The sequence below is a fragment of the Cotesia glomerata genome, linkage group LG4 (assembly GCF_020080835.1).
Source record: "Cotesia glomerata isolate CgM1 linkage group LG4, MPM_Cglom_v2.3, whole genome shotgun sequence".
Classification (NCBI taxonomy): domain Eukaryota; kingdom Metazoa; phylum Arthropoda; class Insecta; order Hymenoptera; family Braconidae; genus Cotesia; species Cotesia glomerata.
The window spans coordinates 18,864,445-18,881,201 of record NC_058161.1 but is presented as its reverse complement, the minus strand read 5'-3'; the positions used below and the strand labels follow the sequence as shown (position 1 = coordinate 18,881,201).

At 28.5% G+C, this 16,757-nt stretch overlaps 1 protein-coding gene across 1 annotated transcript; it reads left to right on the top strand.

Moving 5' to 3' along the window:
• The first annotated feature begins 613 nt into the window (after positions 1–613).
• LOC123262369 (integrator complex subunit 5-like protein) lies at positions 614–11,516 on the top strand. Its single transcript, XM_044724534.1, has 6 exons — positions 614–882; positions 942–1,040; positions 3,373–3,850; positions 7,064–7,213; positions 8,595–9,081; positions 11,018–11,516. The coding sequence occupies exons 1-6, from the start codon at positions 654–656 to the stop codon at positions 11,285–11,287; spliced, it is 1,713 nt and encodes a 570-aa protein (XP_044580469.1). The 5' UTR covers positions 614–653; the 3' UTR covers positions 11,288–11,516.
• Positions 11,517–16,757: the final 5,241 nt, after the last annotated feature.

Below are 16,757 nucleotides of genomic sequence, written 5' to 3'. Positions count from 1 at the left end.
TTACATAACTAATGTCAAGGTTGTATATTATAATATTATAGAGCTTTATTTTGAATAATTCTTCGCATAATTAATGTGATAATACTTCGATAACATACTAACCCGATTCAAAAAATGATACCGCTAAAATTTTCTTAATTTAACTTCCCAAATTTTTCTTTCCTTAGAAGGTAATTTTTTTTTTTTTTTTTCAAGTACTTATGACACAAATATTAGTTAAATATAATTAGAACAAGTCAATAAGTTTGTTAATTATCCGTAAAATAAATTCTATAAACTATAAATGAATTAAACAATACTGACATAACAATTGTGCAATTATGCAATCATAATCTTCTTAAATATCGTTACAAAATAAAGAAACTGATCTAATGAAAAAAAAATAAAATTTCATGAAATAACATTATATTAACTTTAAGAAAAATGAATTTGCGAGTTTAAAACCTTACAAGTTTTGGCACGTAACATAAAGCTTTGTGGCTTCACTACATAAAACTCAGCCGTTCAATATCAAGGTTCACATTCTGACTTGAATTATCTTCAATAAATTATATAAAAAATAATTATTAACAATAGATTTATTTATTAATTTACAGTTTTAAATAATTAATTATTAAATAAATAGTTAGTTAAAAAATAAAATAAAATAAAATATGTTAAAATTAAGTGAATATTTATTTTTATTAATATTAGGAATATTAGGGGCTTGTATTTGTGGTGGAAGAACTAGTGAATGTAATGGCAACGCTAAAATTTCGTTATTAACAACCGTTCATGATGATTCGACGTGTTCTAATCCGTCAAGCAGAGGCGTGATTATGTCAGAGGCTGCTAAAATGTTTGTCGATGCGCACAATGCCAAAAATAATAATTTAAAGATAGGTTTGTATTTTATTTGTTATTGTTTAATGATAAGATAATGTGGTATTTTTTAATTTTAGATTTAAGCGTTTTGGATACTTGCGGTACAGTGACGGGTTCGACAACTGCTGCGATGAAAGCGCTGTCAAGTAGCTGTCTTCATCCGCCGTATTTTTTAGGTAAATTTATAAAAGTTGTAAGCATATAAAATATAAGATTTTTTTATTAAGCAAGTCATTTTTTTGCCTAGTTATTCAAAGATAAAATAATTACATTGGAAAACCATGGATTGTTTTTAGAGCAACCTTGCAGTCACTGTGTGACTTCTGTGACTTGTGAACTATAAATAAATAAAATTTTGCTTTATTAAATAATGACTTTTGTTAAATTGCACTGTACTTTCTTAAATATTGATGTTTTTAAAGATATAAGCTCATCTTGATGTTATACTCATTAAGAGCTTTCATTTGAGTACCCACATGCATTTTTGATATATTTTTCATATATACATATATCTAATATATATAAATATACAAAATATATGAAAAATTTATGTAGGTACTCAAATGAAAGGTCTCGATGAGTGTAACATCGGGATGGGCTTATATCTTTAAAAATGTCAATATGACAGAAGATAAAAGGTAATTTCTTAATTATTGATATTTTTAAAGATATAAGCTCATCCCGACATTACACTTATCAAGAGCTTTCATTTGAGTACCCACATGCATTTTTGATATATTTTTCATATATACATATATGTAATATATGGGTGATTCTCTGTAAGGATGTTTTTCGCTGTCCCAGGCATTTTTTTATTGAAAAAATTGTTATTTTGTTACTAAAAAAAATTTGTTATGAAAGTAAAAAAACATTTCTATTTGGAGCATTGAAAACTAAAATGAAATAAATTTTGGTTTTTTTGCTATAAATTCGTAAACCACCGAAATAACAGTCCCCTGGGCTGTCCCATTCCCAAAATTAAAACTTTAAGATTAAATTTTAAGTTATTCGTCAATAATATATAATATGGTCCATAATGTTTATAAACTTAATTAGTTAACTAACAATCTTCTTCAATAAAAAGTACTGAAAATTAATTTGTTTCATTAAATTCATTAAACCAAAGTTTGTCCCAGGCATTTTAAGAACAGTCCCCTGCCAGATGTTCAAAGCCAAAAAAAAATCCAGCGTGTTATTTTACCTTTTGTAAGGTTTATAAGGATCTAACTAGCTTTGAGTTAATAACCATAGGGCTGTTAGCGCTTTATCGGCATTTTATTTAGTGTCAAAGCACCGTTTGTGCTGGAAATATGTGTCTGGGCCACTTCAAAACTCAGTCCCCTGGCAACTATTTTTATTTATAATTTATTTATAAAATTGGATCTATAAGTCTTAATATTATTCTAATTAATGTAAACATTTATTAAGAACTTGAAAAGTTGAATGCCTTGAAATAGTTTATTTGATTTTTTTCAATTTGATAAAAAAAAAAACAGTCCCCTGGCAAACAGTCCCCTGTTATGTTATATGGCAAAAGACACATAAATATCGAAAAAACAAAAATTAATTTGGCTGTTTATTTATTATCATTAAGCTGATAGTTTAATAGCCCTTGTTAATTTTTTTTCTAATAAAATCAAAAATAACTTGGTCGGACAATTTTGTACAGATTTAAGACATTCTTACAGAGAATCACCCATATATAAGTATACAAAATATATGAAAAATTGATGTGGGTACTCAAATAAAAGGTCTCAATGAGTGTAATGTCAAGGTGAGCTTATATCTTTAAAAATGTCAATAGTTCACAAGATAAAAGGTAATTTTTTAAATATTGACGTTTTTAAAAATATAAGCTCATCCCGGCATTACACTCATCAAGAGCTTTCATTTGAGTACCCACATGCATTTTTGATATATTTTTTATATATACATATATGTGATATATATAAATATATGAAAAATTGATGTGGGTACTTAAATGAAAGCTCTTGATGTGTGTAACATCGGAATGAGCTTATTTCTTTAAAAATGTCAATATTTCACAAGATAAAAGGTCATTCCTTAATTATTAACATTTTTTAAGATATAAGCTCATCCCGATGATATACTCATCAAGAGCTTTTATTTGAGTACCCACATGCATTTTTGATATATTTTTCATATATACATATATGTAATATATATAAATATACAAAATATATGAAAAATTTATGTGGGTACTCAAATGAAAGCTCTCGATGAGTGTAATATCGGGATGAGCTTATATCTTTAAAAATGTCGATAGTTCACAAGATACAAGGTCATTTCCTAATTATGTATCAAGAGATAGAGTATTTTCAAAGGCAGCCTAAATACTTTTCATAATAAATTAAATATGGGTAAGAATGATATGAAACCTTGAAAAGGCACAAATTCAAGTCAAGACCTTTGCCTTGACATTAAATTTCACTGAAAAAACCGATTTTATCCTATGACTATCCTACTGGTATTTAATTATGTTTTTAGGATTAATCGGACCGGAATCACCTCAAAACATTGACGCGGTACAAAAAATAACCTCAATACTGCACGTGCCCCATGTTGTCAATACAAACTCGATGTCATCGCCTTACCTTCACAACTTACACGAAGAAACAGACTCTTATATCGTCCAAGGAATTTTAGAGATACTAGAAGTCTTAAAATGGAAGTCATTTACGTTAACCACACCGAAGTACAACAGCAACAGCAATAAAGATGATGATATACAGGTTATCGCTAAGAAAGTAACCAATGGCGCGATATCCCGCAGTCTCTGTGTGATGATCCATGATGAAGATGATAGTGATGACTTTTCTTCAAGGATTGTATACATCGGCAAGCCGCCCAAGAGCTTTTTTAAAAATTTAGCTGCCACAGTTGTCATTGCAAGTGAGGGAAATTTGAGAAGCTACATCGATAAAATTGATTACTCTCATTCTATTGTGCTGCTTGAAGATACTAGGTAAGATTGTAGTAAATATATAAAAAAATTTGAAAATAATTTTGGGCCAGGAATCGAACCTGGTTCTTTGCGATTCAGTCTTTCCAATATTCGTCAAAATTATTTATCTTAATTTAAAATAATTTGAACAATTTAATCATTGATGATTTTTACATATTTAAAAAAATAAAGTAATAAAATGACTTTGGTATTTATTACTTGCCGGATTAAATAAACAGATTTGGCAACAGCGCGTTTGATTATACCCATTACAGAGACGTGGATGAGTGTGTCAGTTAAATATTTCTCTCTCTGTAACTATATTTCTTTTCTTGCTCTCCTAGCCGAAAGTACGCTCTTCCTGGCAGCAATTTACTCCAGGAAGAGCAACTTTTATGTCCTGCTCTAACGCATGCGCGCTACGCATATTTTCTGGCTCGGCAGCACAGAACCTCGCTTTATCTTGTATTTTCGTAGCGCGACCGGCCTATACAGCAAGTTTTAACTGTATATATAACAGTCACAACATCGTCTGTATAAATATGTCAGCGCATAAACTAACCAAAAAATGTCAAAAAAATAAAAATAATTTTTAACTAGATCATTGTTAATGAACTATTTAATAATAATACTGCACAAATAATTTATATAAAAAGTTTAAACAATAAAACATAATAGTTTTGTGAATTTTATTTGCTTTTTTTTATATTTTGATAGTTAGTAAAGCAATGTTTATAAAACGATCCATGTACTCTACAAACTTGTAATAATTTAATTTCAATCTTCCTTAGCCGTCGATTACTAATTAAAAACTAATTTTTAATCAACTTAAAAAAATAAATTCTGTAATTAGAATGAGTTTAAATATTTGTGACAAATTCTGTGCATGATATCACTCTTAATCAGAGCATTTGTTAGTAAAGTTTAAAATAACATTTTTTTTCAATTTATTAACTTTTGTTTTTTTTTTTTTTTTTTTATACCCGCCCCGACCAGCAAAGCCTCGGCTTTGCAAAAGTCGGGCGGTGCCCCCCTCACTCCCGGCAAAACCTCGGCTTCGCCTCGGTTTTGCAAAACCCCTTCTACGGGGTTGCGTACTTTCGGCTGGAGAGCAAGAAAAATAGTATACAACCCATGACCAGAATGTTGGATACCCTGACGTATGTGATATGATGGCCTCGGCTACGCTTCGGCCATCATATCCCATACGCCAGAAAATCCAACTTTCTGGCCTTGGGTTGTAATATACTAATCCTTTTCTTTTTTCTCAGCTGTTGACGCGACGTTGCCAAATCTTTATTCGAATAAATAGCTGACGATAAACGAGTCAAAAACATAAAATTAAACTTTTAATTTTTCTAAAATTATATCGGTAATGTATTATTATTAAATTTTTTTTTATATTTTACAATAATCCAAGTTTCTTGTGTATAGTTTTTTATTCGTTAAAGTTGGGAGGTTAATATTGAAAAAAATAATTAAAGTCTCGACTAAAGTTTGTCCGCCATAAGAGCCCGTGTATAAGGAGATAAAAAATGTGATTTTTGAAATTTAATATCTAAGTAACTAAACGGTGAATCTTTTTTAAATTTTGGGATTAGATAAATCACGTATTTATTTATACGTATACTTAATTTCAAAGCTCAAAGTTGGAAATTATTTTTTACATTAGATTCGCTCGAATCTCTTTAATTGAAGTTCTCATACCTAAAATTATTTATTGAATGGAACCCTAATAGTTACTTGAACTATTTTTAGTTAAATATGAGATTAATAGTCATCTTGATTAACTTTAATGTAGAAAACAGAAAAAAAAATTCGGGCCGCCCGGGCCGGGAATCGAACCCGGATCGCTTGATTACGCACTAAGGGCTCTTCTAGATGAGCTATCTAAGCCATCTCCCTTAACAACCTTTCAGTCAGCTAATAATTTCTTGTTTAACACGATAACAAAACAATATTTACTAAAATATACACAGAAAAAAAGGTTTACTTGAGCCAAGAAAATATTTTTCTTCCTAATTATTTTCTTAAGCAAAAAAAAATTTTTTTTTGACACAAGAAATTTCACTTATTCCAATAAAATTAATTCTCTTGCTTTAAGAAATACGTATCTTGATCCAAGAAAATTTATTTAAGTCAAGAAAATCTTGTTGTTTTGAGAAAATTCAGCCTCTTGCTCCAAAAAATTTAGTTCTTGATAGAAGTTAATTTTCTTGTCTTGAGAAAATTTCTTTCTTGCTCCAAGAAATTAAATATAAAGATAGAATTAAATTTTCATTAATATTTTATTGATTAACATGTCAAATAGGAAGATCAAATAATATTTCATCATTTTTTTTCATTTAATATATATAATTGCACGGTAAAATAATATAAAATGGTATCAAATATTCTCGAGAAAAATTTTCTCAAGGTGAGAAAATTTTTCTCTCGGCTGGAGTAGGTGGCGCTGCTTTCCTAAAGTATCTAAAAATCTTGATCAAATATAAAAATTTATTTTATCAAGTATTTATGATAATTTGAATTAAGAAAAAATGACTTCCACCAAGAATAGAATTTAAAGAAAAATTGTTACTTCGGCCAACACAACTTCGGTTTTTCTTCAGGCACCCGAAAATTTTCTTGAGCCAAGAATTTTGTTCTCCAGTCAAGAAATTTTTCTTTCTGTTTAGTCGATATAATTATTTATCAATAGTTACTTAAATTAATTCAGAATTCGAGTAACTACAAAAAAAAAGTTTAAAAATATTTTTATACTTGTGACGTTACAGTGGATTATGAACTTTTCTTAGTCCAATTATTGTGCACAGTGAATATTATATAAAAAATTAATATTACAAATAACAATGATAATAACATAGATAAATATTATAAATAATTTTTCACGATTAATTGCTGTGCACGGTTTATAATTATACAGCTAGCCTTTTTTTTTCTTTTTTTTTTTTATTAAAATTCTTTCCTCGACACCATTTAATGATTGTGATTGAACAATTGGTATTAAAAGTTAATCACCGTAAATCCGTATTTTTTTATATTTATTTATATTGTAATAGAATATAATACAAAATAAGTTTCACTCTTAGAAAGTTTACTGAGTTACTTAGAGCGTCCTTGATGGGCTTCATTATCTTCAGTGACATTGTTGTTAATATTATTATTGCATCACTAAAAGGAAAGGTTTAATTATCCGTAGATAAAGAATTCTAAATAGATAAATCATTTTTTTAGAACTGACTTGGCTGGAATTGAATCGAGAGTTGAAAACTCTAAGTTGTGGAGCAACAAAGAGGTCGAACGATTTGATACCGAAGAGATGCGTGAAATTAGGTGGCTTAGAGATGCTCTTGAAGTTTATACTAAATCGTATGATTTATTGTGGTAAGTTTTTGCTAAAATAATTTTTTTGCTCGACGGGCAGAAAGCGTCAACTTTCGGAACGCTGCGCTAAACGAAGTTGCCCCTTTCTGCCTTCGTCGAGCAAAAAAATAGTATACACTCCACGGGAAGTAAATAAGAAAGCCTCAGATCACATGTTTGTTGACCTCGGCTTCGCCTCGGCCAACAATTACATGTGATCTGAGACATTTCTTACTTTACTTCCCTAGGTGTGTAATATACTATTTTTTTAAAGACTAGATTCTTAAGGGGGGGGGGGGGGTTACATGGGTTTCCTCCGGGAAAAAATGGCCTATTTTCAACAATTTTTTTTTAATAGAAAAAATTAAATATTTTATTCAAACTTTTTACTGTCTTAAAGATACATGTTTAGTAAGGGATTAGTGAAATTAAAAAAAAAATATTAAAAACTCTGCTAATGTGACGTAATTTCCGGCGAGCCCTCGGAAAAAAGATGCGTCCGCGTGGACAGCAGAACTTCTAGCAGGATTATTTGAAATGAAAAAAAAAAATATGTGCTTTAGTTAAGATTTCAAACTAGGTCTTGAACGAAGGAAAAAAAAAAAAAATAAAAATTGGATTTTTGGCAGAGGTTTTTACAAAAAAATTAAAAATTAAAAATTAAAAATTAAAAATTAAAAATTAAAAATAGCCAAATTTGGCTAAAATTTCGCGGCATTTTTTTTTTAAATAGTTGTAATTGAAAAAAAAAATCCTTCGTTCAAGACCTTGTAAATTATATCTCGAAGACCTGTCGAAAATTCCATCAAGATCGGTTGAGTAGTTCTCGAGAAATCTTGACAACCGTCTTTGAAAACATAGTTTTGAGAAAAACGCGTTTAAAGTTTTGAGTGACAATACAACAGCGCCTTGAGCAAGCAACTTTTTAAAACTGTATCTCCGAACCTATTATTCGGATCGATTTGAAACTTTAGGACAATATTCTAGAAATGTTGTAGAATTTAATATGACAAAAAAAATCGATTTTTAGAAACCGTGAAACCCATGTAACCCCTCAAAGCTACAATGTCCTTATTAATTTTTTCTATACCCGTTTTTTTCTCAAGTTACACCTTGCTAAAAAAAAATAAAAATTTTTAATTATTTTGTAACAATTTAATTAAAAAAAATCTAATTAAAATTTAATCTATATTACAAAAAAACCGTTTATTTATTTTCAATGAAAATAAAAAAATAAATATAGTTCCTAAATTCTCTGTAAGATGGTGTTGCGCACCGGATATAGTACTACGTCACTACTCCGCCAAAATTCAAATTCAAAAAAATAACTTAATTTAAAAATGGCCTAAGCAAATAAATTATTAAAATTTCCTTTGTTTTATTTTGTTGTTAATAATTTCAGCAAAAAGAAAAAATGTTCAAGCGAAGTAAACCATGCCGAATGGAACACTTTGATTGGTAACGTGATATCAACTAAAAACGCGCAATTGCAAATTGCAACTAGAACAATTGATATTTACCTGCGGGTGAATAACGGGGTTCTTGATAAATTAGGAGAAATAAAGGTGAAGAAAAACGACGCTATTATCGATTGGGATGACGAAAATTCTAACAACAATGGCAACGATGATGATGACGTAATGCCGGAATCATTTAGAAGTTTGCTGTCGAACGGCAATGATAAAACAAATGACTGCGCTACATCTAGTAAAAACTTCAAGACTCGTAATAATCCCAAAATTAATAATAATAATAATAATAATAACAATAATCGTAATCGCAAGAAGTACAATAATGACGATGATGATGATAATGATGATGATGATGATGATGACGACATTTCCAGAGTTTTATATGCGGAAAGTGACGAATACGAATTTTGGACTGTGGTAAAAATTTTTTTTATTAATAAGTTAATTTTATTTACAATTCAATTTTAAAGCGCGTTTAAGGAGATCCACGCGAAGTAGTCAAATTTTTAAAACTTTCTGAAAATTTATAAATTCAATCTACGTAGCCTAATAATTAATAAAAAAATTAAAAAACAGTAGGTTTCCGGGATATTTAATTAAATAATTAGGTTTGAAAATTGTAATTTTTACATGTAAATAAATGGAGATTCCACCAGCCATGTATTTGGTTAAGAATTTAATGCAATTAACGATTTTAAAAAAATTTTATTTTCATTGAATTTGATTGAAAAAATAATAAGTTTTCGATTAAAACAATAAAAAAAATAGCTTTCCGAACGTATTACGGAGATATTTTATATTTTTTATGAAAAATCACTCGGAACGTGCGTTCTTTAAAGTCTTGTATTTGACTTGGCAACACCGCTTGCGCAGTTACCCAAAGCATAAGTAACCGCGGTTTTTTAAATGCTAGAAGATGTTAGTCATTTTAGTTAGACAGTAAACATAAATAAATTTTAAGATTAGGGAACTTTTTTTGTATTGTCAAGTGTATACCTGGTAATTCAGAGTGCTATATTTTTAACTTCCCGCTAAGAAAATTGAAAATTTACAAAAATCAGGAAGTTATTGTTTTCACCCCGTTTTTCGAAAATCGAGTTTTCATCAGATCTCGGCGTTTTGAGGTCCTAGGAAGCTTTCCTGACTATTTCCGCGGTGGTCACCGTGTGTGTGTGTGTGTGTGTGTGTGTGTGTGTGTGTGTGTGTATGTAAATCTCTTATAACTTTTGAACGGATCATCCGATTCGATCGAAATAAGCGGCGTTTTGAAAAGTTCCTTTGCCCCTAGAATTCTGATACTAATTTACAGAATTTGAGTCGATCCATTTTGAGAAATCTCAAAAATAAAATTTCCAAAAATTCGTTTTTTTGAAATATCCTTTAAACAGCTGAACCGATCAATTCCAAAAACTAATCAGCTCTTAACCTAAAAAGTCCACGACGATTGCCACCAACTCGGTCAAAATCGGTTAATTTTTTCGTGAGATCGTTGTCGAAAAAAATTGAAAAAAATGTTTTTTTCAGAATTTCTATGAAATTTTTAGTCTGACCAGTTTACGCTTAAAGATTTCCCAAAGAACTCAAAAAACTGCGTTGAATGTCGTAAACCGCGAGGAAATCGGTTAATTCATTCAAAAGTTAATGCGGTTTGAAAATTCAAAAAATAGTGTTCTATAAAACGTCCATTAGCCTTTTGAGCTCGAAGAGCTCAAAGCACAGAACAGCGATTTATTTGAGCTCGGAGAGCTCAAAATTACACATAAATTATATTTTTGAGCTTGAAGAGCTTAAAAAATAAGTGAATTGTTGAGCACTTAGGTATGGAGGTAGTGGGAAGTTGCAGGGATAGCCTTTAGGGTCAACCGTTTTCCTAATTTTTTATTAGTCAATTAAATGTTAATAATTATCTAATGAGTAAAATTTTTCGGAAATTTCCTCAAAAATGTTAATAATTAATTTAAAAATTAATTTTAAGATAACAAAAGTATTTCTACGTATTTTTTTTATAGACATATTCTTTACACTAGTAGGGTACTTGGATCTCCTTAAGTATAGTATTATAACTGTCAAGCTGTATTTACAAATACAGCTTTATAAATAGCTGCTTCATAGAAAATTTCTTCAACTGCCAGCCGAAAAATATTAATTATAATTAAACAAAACAATGTTAAGCTCCAATTTTTAATACGCAACTTCCTATTAAGCAGATGAAGAGATTTAAAAATAAATCGAGTTGAAAAATTTATTTTTCAAAAAGTTATCGTGTTTGTCCCTCTGAAAAACTTAAAAAAATGTGAATTTGGCACAACAGCCATTTAAACGGCCTTTTTTGACCTGTAAAAACTGTCTGCAGGTGGCAGTAGTGAGCGGAATTGGAGTTTCGATGTTCACAATCGGCATTCTAGCGGTCTATGTAGTGTTCAACAACATCCGGGGACCGCGCAGTCCGAAACACAAAGCCGGAAGACGTTATTCGAGCAACGGAAGTGTAATAAGGCGCGTGAACAGCGAACGAGAGTTGCAGATAGTCACACAAACGCCAATTCATCATCCGTCACGGCCGAATCAAAGAAGAAATAGCAATCACAGCCTTGGCAGTGTTATTTCTGATAAAAGTGTTTAGCGTAGGAATTATCTGTAATAAAAACAATTATTATTATTAACTCGTTAAATCATTAACATTGTAATAAGTAATAATGTATAATTTAACTTACTGACTTATTGTTCGATTAATGGGTCGTTAACTAGAATTATTGTTACGATAGTTTTAAGTTTCAACCGGAAGAATAATTATTTGTTGATTATTGATTATAGAAGTTTTATTTATTAATAAAATATTAAATTAAATTTTATTTTACCGAGCTAGTATTTTATTGAATGTAATCCCGTTAATGTCCGGAAAAATTATTTATTAGAATGATTCATCGGAGACATCTATGTGGATGAAATTACGACGGAAGCCACGGATTAAAGAATGTAATGAGGTTTGTATGGGCCAAGAACTGTCTATTGTTCTCCCACTTTACTCTATCATAACTTCAATTTTATTTTATATAATAAATTAGAAGAACTTTTTTCCTTTGTATAAAAAAAATAACTAGCAACCTCGCAGTCACTATGTGACTGCAGTGGATTGTAAGCTATAAATAAATAAAATTTTGCTTTATTAAATAATGATTTTTGTTAAATTGCACTGTATTTTCTTAACTATTGACGTTTTTTAAGATATAATCTCATCCCGATGTTACACTGATCAAGAGCTTTCATTTGAGTACCCACATCCATTTTCGATATATTTTTCATATATACATATATATAATATATATTTTAAAGATATAAGCTCATCACGATGTTACACTCATCAAGAGCTTTCATTTGAGTACCCATATCGATTTTTCATATATTTTATATATTTATATATAATATATTTTATATATTTCATATATTTATATATATAAATATATATAAAATATATCAAAATGCATGTGGGTACTCAAATAAAAGCTCTTGATTAGTGTAACATCGGGATGAGCTTATATCTTTAAAAATTTCAGTAGTTGACAAGATAGCAATGACATTTTTTAATTATTGATATTTTTAAAGATATAAGCTCATCCCGATGTTACACTCATCAAGAGCTTTCATTTGAGTACCCACATCAATTTTTCATATATTTTATATATTATATATATAACATGTATATTAGGGTGATTCAAAAAAAAAGAATATTTTTTTTTTCGTTTGGTACTCTGAAAAATAGGTTTCTAGACACCTCTAAGAAAGCCTCTCCAAGCATGAGTTCTTAATTGTAACGGGAAGGTCCTCCTTCTTACAGTTTTCTATTTTTTCTTATTATCAGATAGAAAAATTTATATCTCGCTTCCAACTACTTGAAAAAATATCTTGTTCCTTAGATTTTGTAGGAAATTGAATGCTCTACAAAAAAGGTCTCTTACGATTTTTTCGTAAACCCAACCGTTTAAAAGATATTAACGGTTAAAGTTTGATTATTTTTGGGAAAATTTTTTATTTCTTATGAATTTTATAACTCAATGAAAAAAAATCATTATGAATGATGAAACTCATAGTTTTGTAGGAAATTTACTGCTCTATAAAAATGGTCTCTTATGATTTTTCGATCAAGTTGAGCGTTTACGAGATATTCATCGTCAAACATCAATGCATATCAATTTTTCTAGTTTTTGATCAATAATTCGAAAAATTTCAATTTATTCTCTGAGTTTCAAGGAAATTTAGACAAATTTGAGTTTCTATAAATAGAAATATATTATGAACTATTTTTTTAATTAGTTTTTTTAGTCTTGGGCATGTTTGATTACATTAAAACAAAAAATTAGTGCATTTTTTTAAATATATAATTCAATTTAGTGTGTTTCACATGTGTTTCACTTTTTTATCGAAGAATTTATTTATTTAATTATAGACTGCCATATAATTTTCAATATTTTCAACATAACGGTACACTTTTACTGTAAATAATTTCCTCTATTGCAGTTTGGGTATTTTTTTCGATGTTCTTTGATAACTTGCAATAAGTATTGGAATTGATCTTCATTTTTTGTCAAGCATTGATTATACTCACTAACTAATGCAACAGCTTGTTCTGCTGAATCATTAACACCTTTCAATTGGTTAAAGTATTCTTTATTTTCAATGTAACTGTCATTAGTAGGCCACGATTCAATATCTTTATCAAGGAAGTCATATGGTAAATCAAAGATTTTAAAGAGATTTAAAGACTTTTTAGAAACAAAGTCACTCAGACTTTTTTGCGTTAATGAATTCAAATCGTTTTTATCAATTATAAATTTTTTAGCTTTAGAATCTGTACCGTTACGAGTATTAGCAGCTCCAACAATATTTTTTTTTACTTCCAATGAAACGGTATCGTCAAATAATGATAAAATGGCAAGTTCATCACTTAAATACCATAAATGCAAAATCATTTTTTCACAAGTTGCTGAAGAAATCAATGAATTGATATTTTTGTACTCGAATAAATTTTTCAAAAAATTCAAAAGAAAAATCCCCTCGAACGAAAATTTTATGTATATTTTGTGAAAAACAATTTAAAAATACGCACTGAACAAATTTCATAATAATAAATGACAACGCGATTAAGATTTTAAATTATTAAAGATAAAATTAAAAAAAAATATTATTAGAATAAAAACTTTCAAATGAATTTTTGAACAGAAAACATCTATAGGAGTTGCTTTTATAATAAAAACTCAAATTTGTCTAAATTTCCTTGAAACTCAGAGAATAAATTGAAATTTTTCGAATTATTGATCAAAAACTAGAAAAATTGATATGCATTGATGTTTGACGATGAATATCTCGTAAACGCTCAACTTGATCGAAAAATCATAAGAGACCATTTTTATAGAGCAGTAAATTTCCTACAAAACTATGAGTTTCATCATTCATAATGATTTTTTTTCATTGAGTTATAAAATTCATAAGAAATAAAAAATTTTCCCAAAAATAATCAAACTTTAACCGTTAATATCTTTTAAACGGTTGGGTTTACGAAAAAATCGTAAGAGACCTTTTTTGTAGAGCATTCAATTTCCTACAAAATCTAAGGAACAAGACATTTTTTCAAGTAGTTGGAAGCGAGATATAAATTTTTCTATCTGATAATAAGAAAAAATAGAAAACTGTAAGAAGGAGGACTTTCCCGTTACAATTAAGAACTCATGCTTGGAGAGGCTTTCTTAGAGGTGTCTAGGAACCTATTTTTCAGAGTACCAAACGAAAAACAAAATATTCTTTTTTTTTGAATCACCCTAATGTATATACGAAAAATATATCAAAATGCATGTGGGTACTCAAATGAAAGCTCTTGATGAGTGTAATATCGGGATGAGCTTATATCTTTAAAAATGTCAGTAGTTTACAAGATACAAGGTCATTTCTTAATTATTGATATTTTTAACGATATAAGCTAGCTCATCCCGATGTTACACTCATCAAGAGCTTTCATTTTGAGTACCCACATCAATTTTTCATATATTTTATATATTATATATATAACATGTATATACGAAAAATATATCAAAATGCATGTGGGTACTCAAATGAAAACTCTTGATAAGTGTAACATCGGGATGAGCTTATATCTTTAAAAATGTCAGTAGTTTACAAGATACAAGGTTATTTCTTACACTGATAAAAAGATTTGTTTATAGTTAAAAATATTTGTTAATATTTAACAAATCATTTATTAGAGACCACTTTTTAGTCCTTAACAAATATTTCTTAGTATTTAAAAAGATTTATTAATATTTAATAAATGAATATCAGATTTATTAAATACAAACAAATCATTTTAAATACTAAGAAATATTTGTTTGATACTAAAAAATGGTCTCTAATAAATGATTTGTTAACTATTAACAAATATTTTTTTAATACAAATAAATCCTTCTATCAGTGTAATTATTGATATTTTTAAAGATATAAGCTCATCCCGATGTTACACTCATCAAGAGCTTTCATTTGAGTACCCACATCAATTTTTCATATATTTTATATATTATATATATAACATGTATATACAAAAAATATATCAAAATGCATGTGGGTACTCAAATGAAAGCTCTTGATAAGTGTAACATCGGGATGAGCTTATATCTTTAAAAATGTCAGTAGTTTACAAGATACAAGGTCATTTCTTAATTATTGATATTTTTAAAGATATAAGCTCATCCCGATGTTACACTCGTCAAGTGCTTTCATTTAAGTACCCACTTGCATTTTGATATATTTTTCGAATATACATATATATATATATATATAATATATATAAATATATGAAAAATTGATGTGGGTACTCAAATGAAAGGTCTCGATGAGTGTAATGTCGGGATGAGGTTATATCTTTCAAAATGTCAATAGTACACAAGATACAAGGTCATTTCTCAATTATGCATCAAGAAATAGAGCATTTTTGAATGCCGCCTAAATACTTATCTTCATAAATTGATTATTGGTGAGAATGATATGAAACGTTGAAAAGGCACAAATTCAAGTCAAGATCTTTACAATGACACTAAATTTCATTAAAAAAACCGATTTTATCATATGACTATCCTGGAGACAAAATTTTTTTCTTTAAATAACAAACTTATTATTTTTAATTCAATAAATTTTTATTTAATTAATATTATTGAAGAATTTAAATGAAGAAAATAAATTATTTTATTGAAAAACAATTTATTTTTAAATTAAGCTAAAAACTTTTTCGTGGAAAACTAAAAAGTTTCATTGAATTAAGAAATGCTACTCACAGATCAATAAGTAAATATTTAATTAAAGAACATTTACGTTCACGGCCAAAGAATATTTATTTTTTTATAAATTAAAAATAACGGAAGTAAATACCCAAGGGAGGGCTCGAATTTTGACGCTAGTAGATATACAATAGCTTGGATTTGTGAAAATCGTGGAAATAAACAGTAAGTTTATAAATCTTGTTAACTTATCATTTATTATTATGAACAGCATGTGGAAAAAAATTTTCATATGGCCATATAAGTATATATTTGACTTAATACTGATAAGGAAGCTAATAATTATTCAATTTATTTTCTACAGTATCCAAAAGATGAATGTTTTTGCTCGTGATCCCGTTCCAATGGCCAATCTAAAAACGTTAGTACGTGAAGCTTTTAATAAATTCAATCTTCCAGTGCCTGAGATATCCATACACGATCATTCAAATTGTGCAAACACTTTTTCATCTTATAAATTTTGAAAAATTACTATTAATTTTAGATTTTTAGAACGAATATTTAATATTCTGTTTTTGTGGAAAGACAATTTTATGTAAGTGATGATTTTATCTGATTTTATTTTATAATAATAAAGTTTCTTCACAATCACATCTGTATAATAAAATGAGTTAATTATTTTTGAAAACGTATAAAATTAATGTCTTTAACTTTTCCCGCTAAGAAAATTGAAAATTTTAAAAAGTTGGGAAGTTATTGGTTTTACCCTGTTTTTCAAAAATCGAGTTTTCAACGGATGTTGACGTTTTGAGGTCCTAGAAAGCTTCCCCGAAT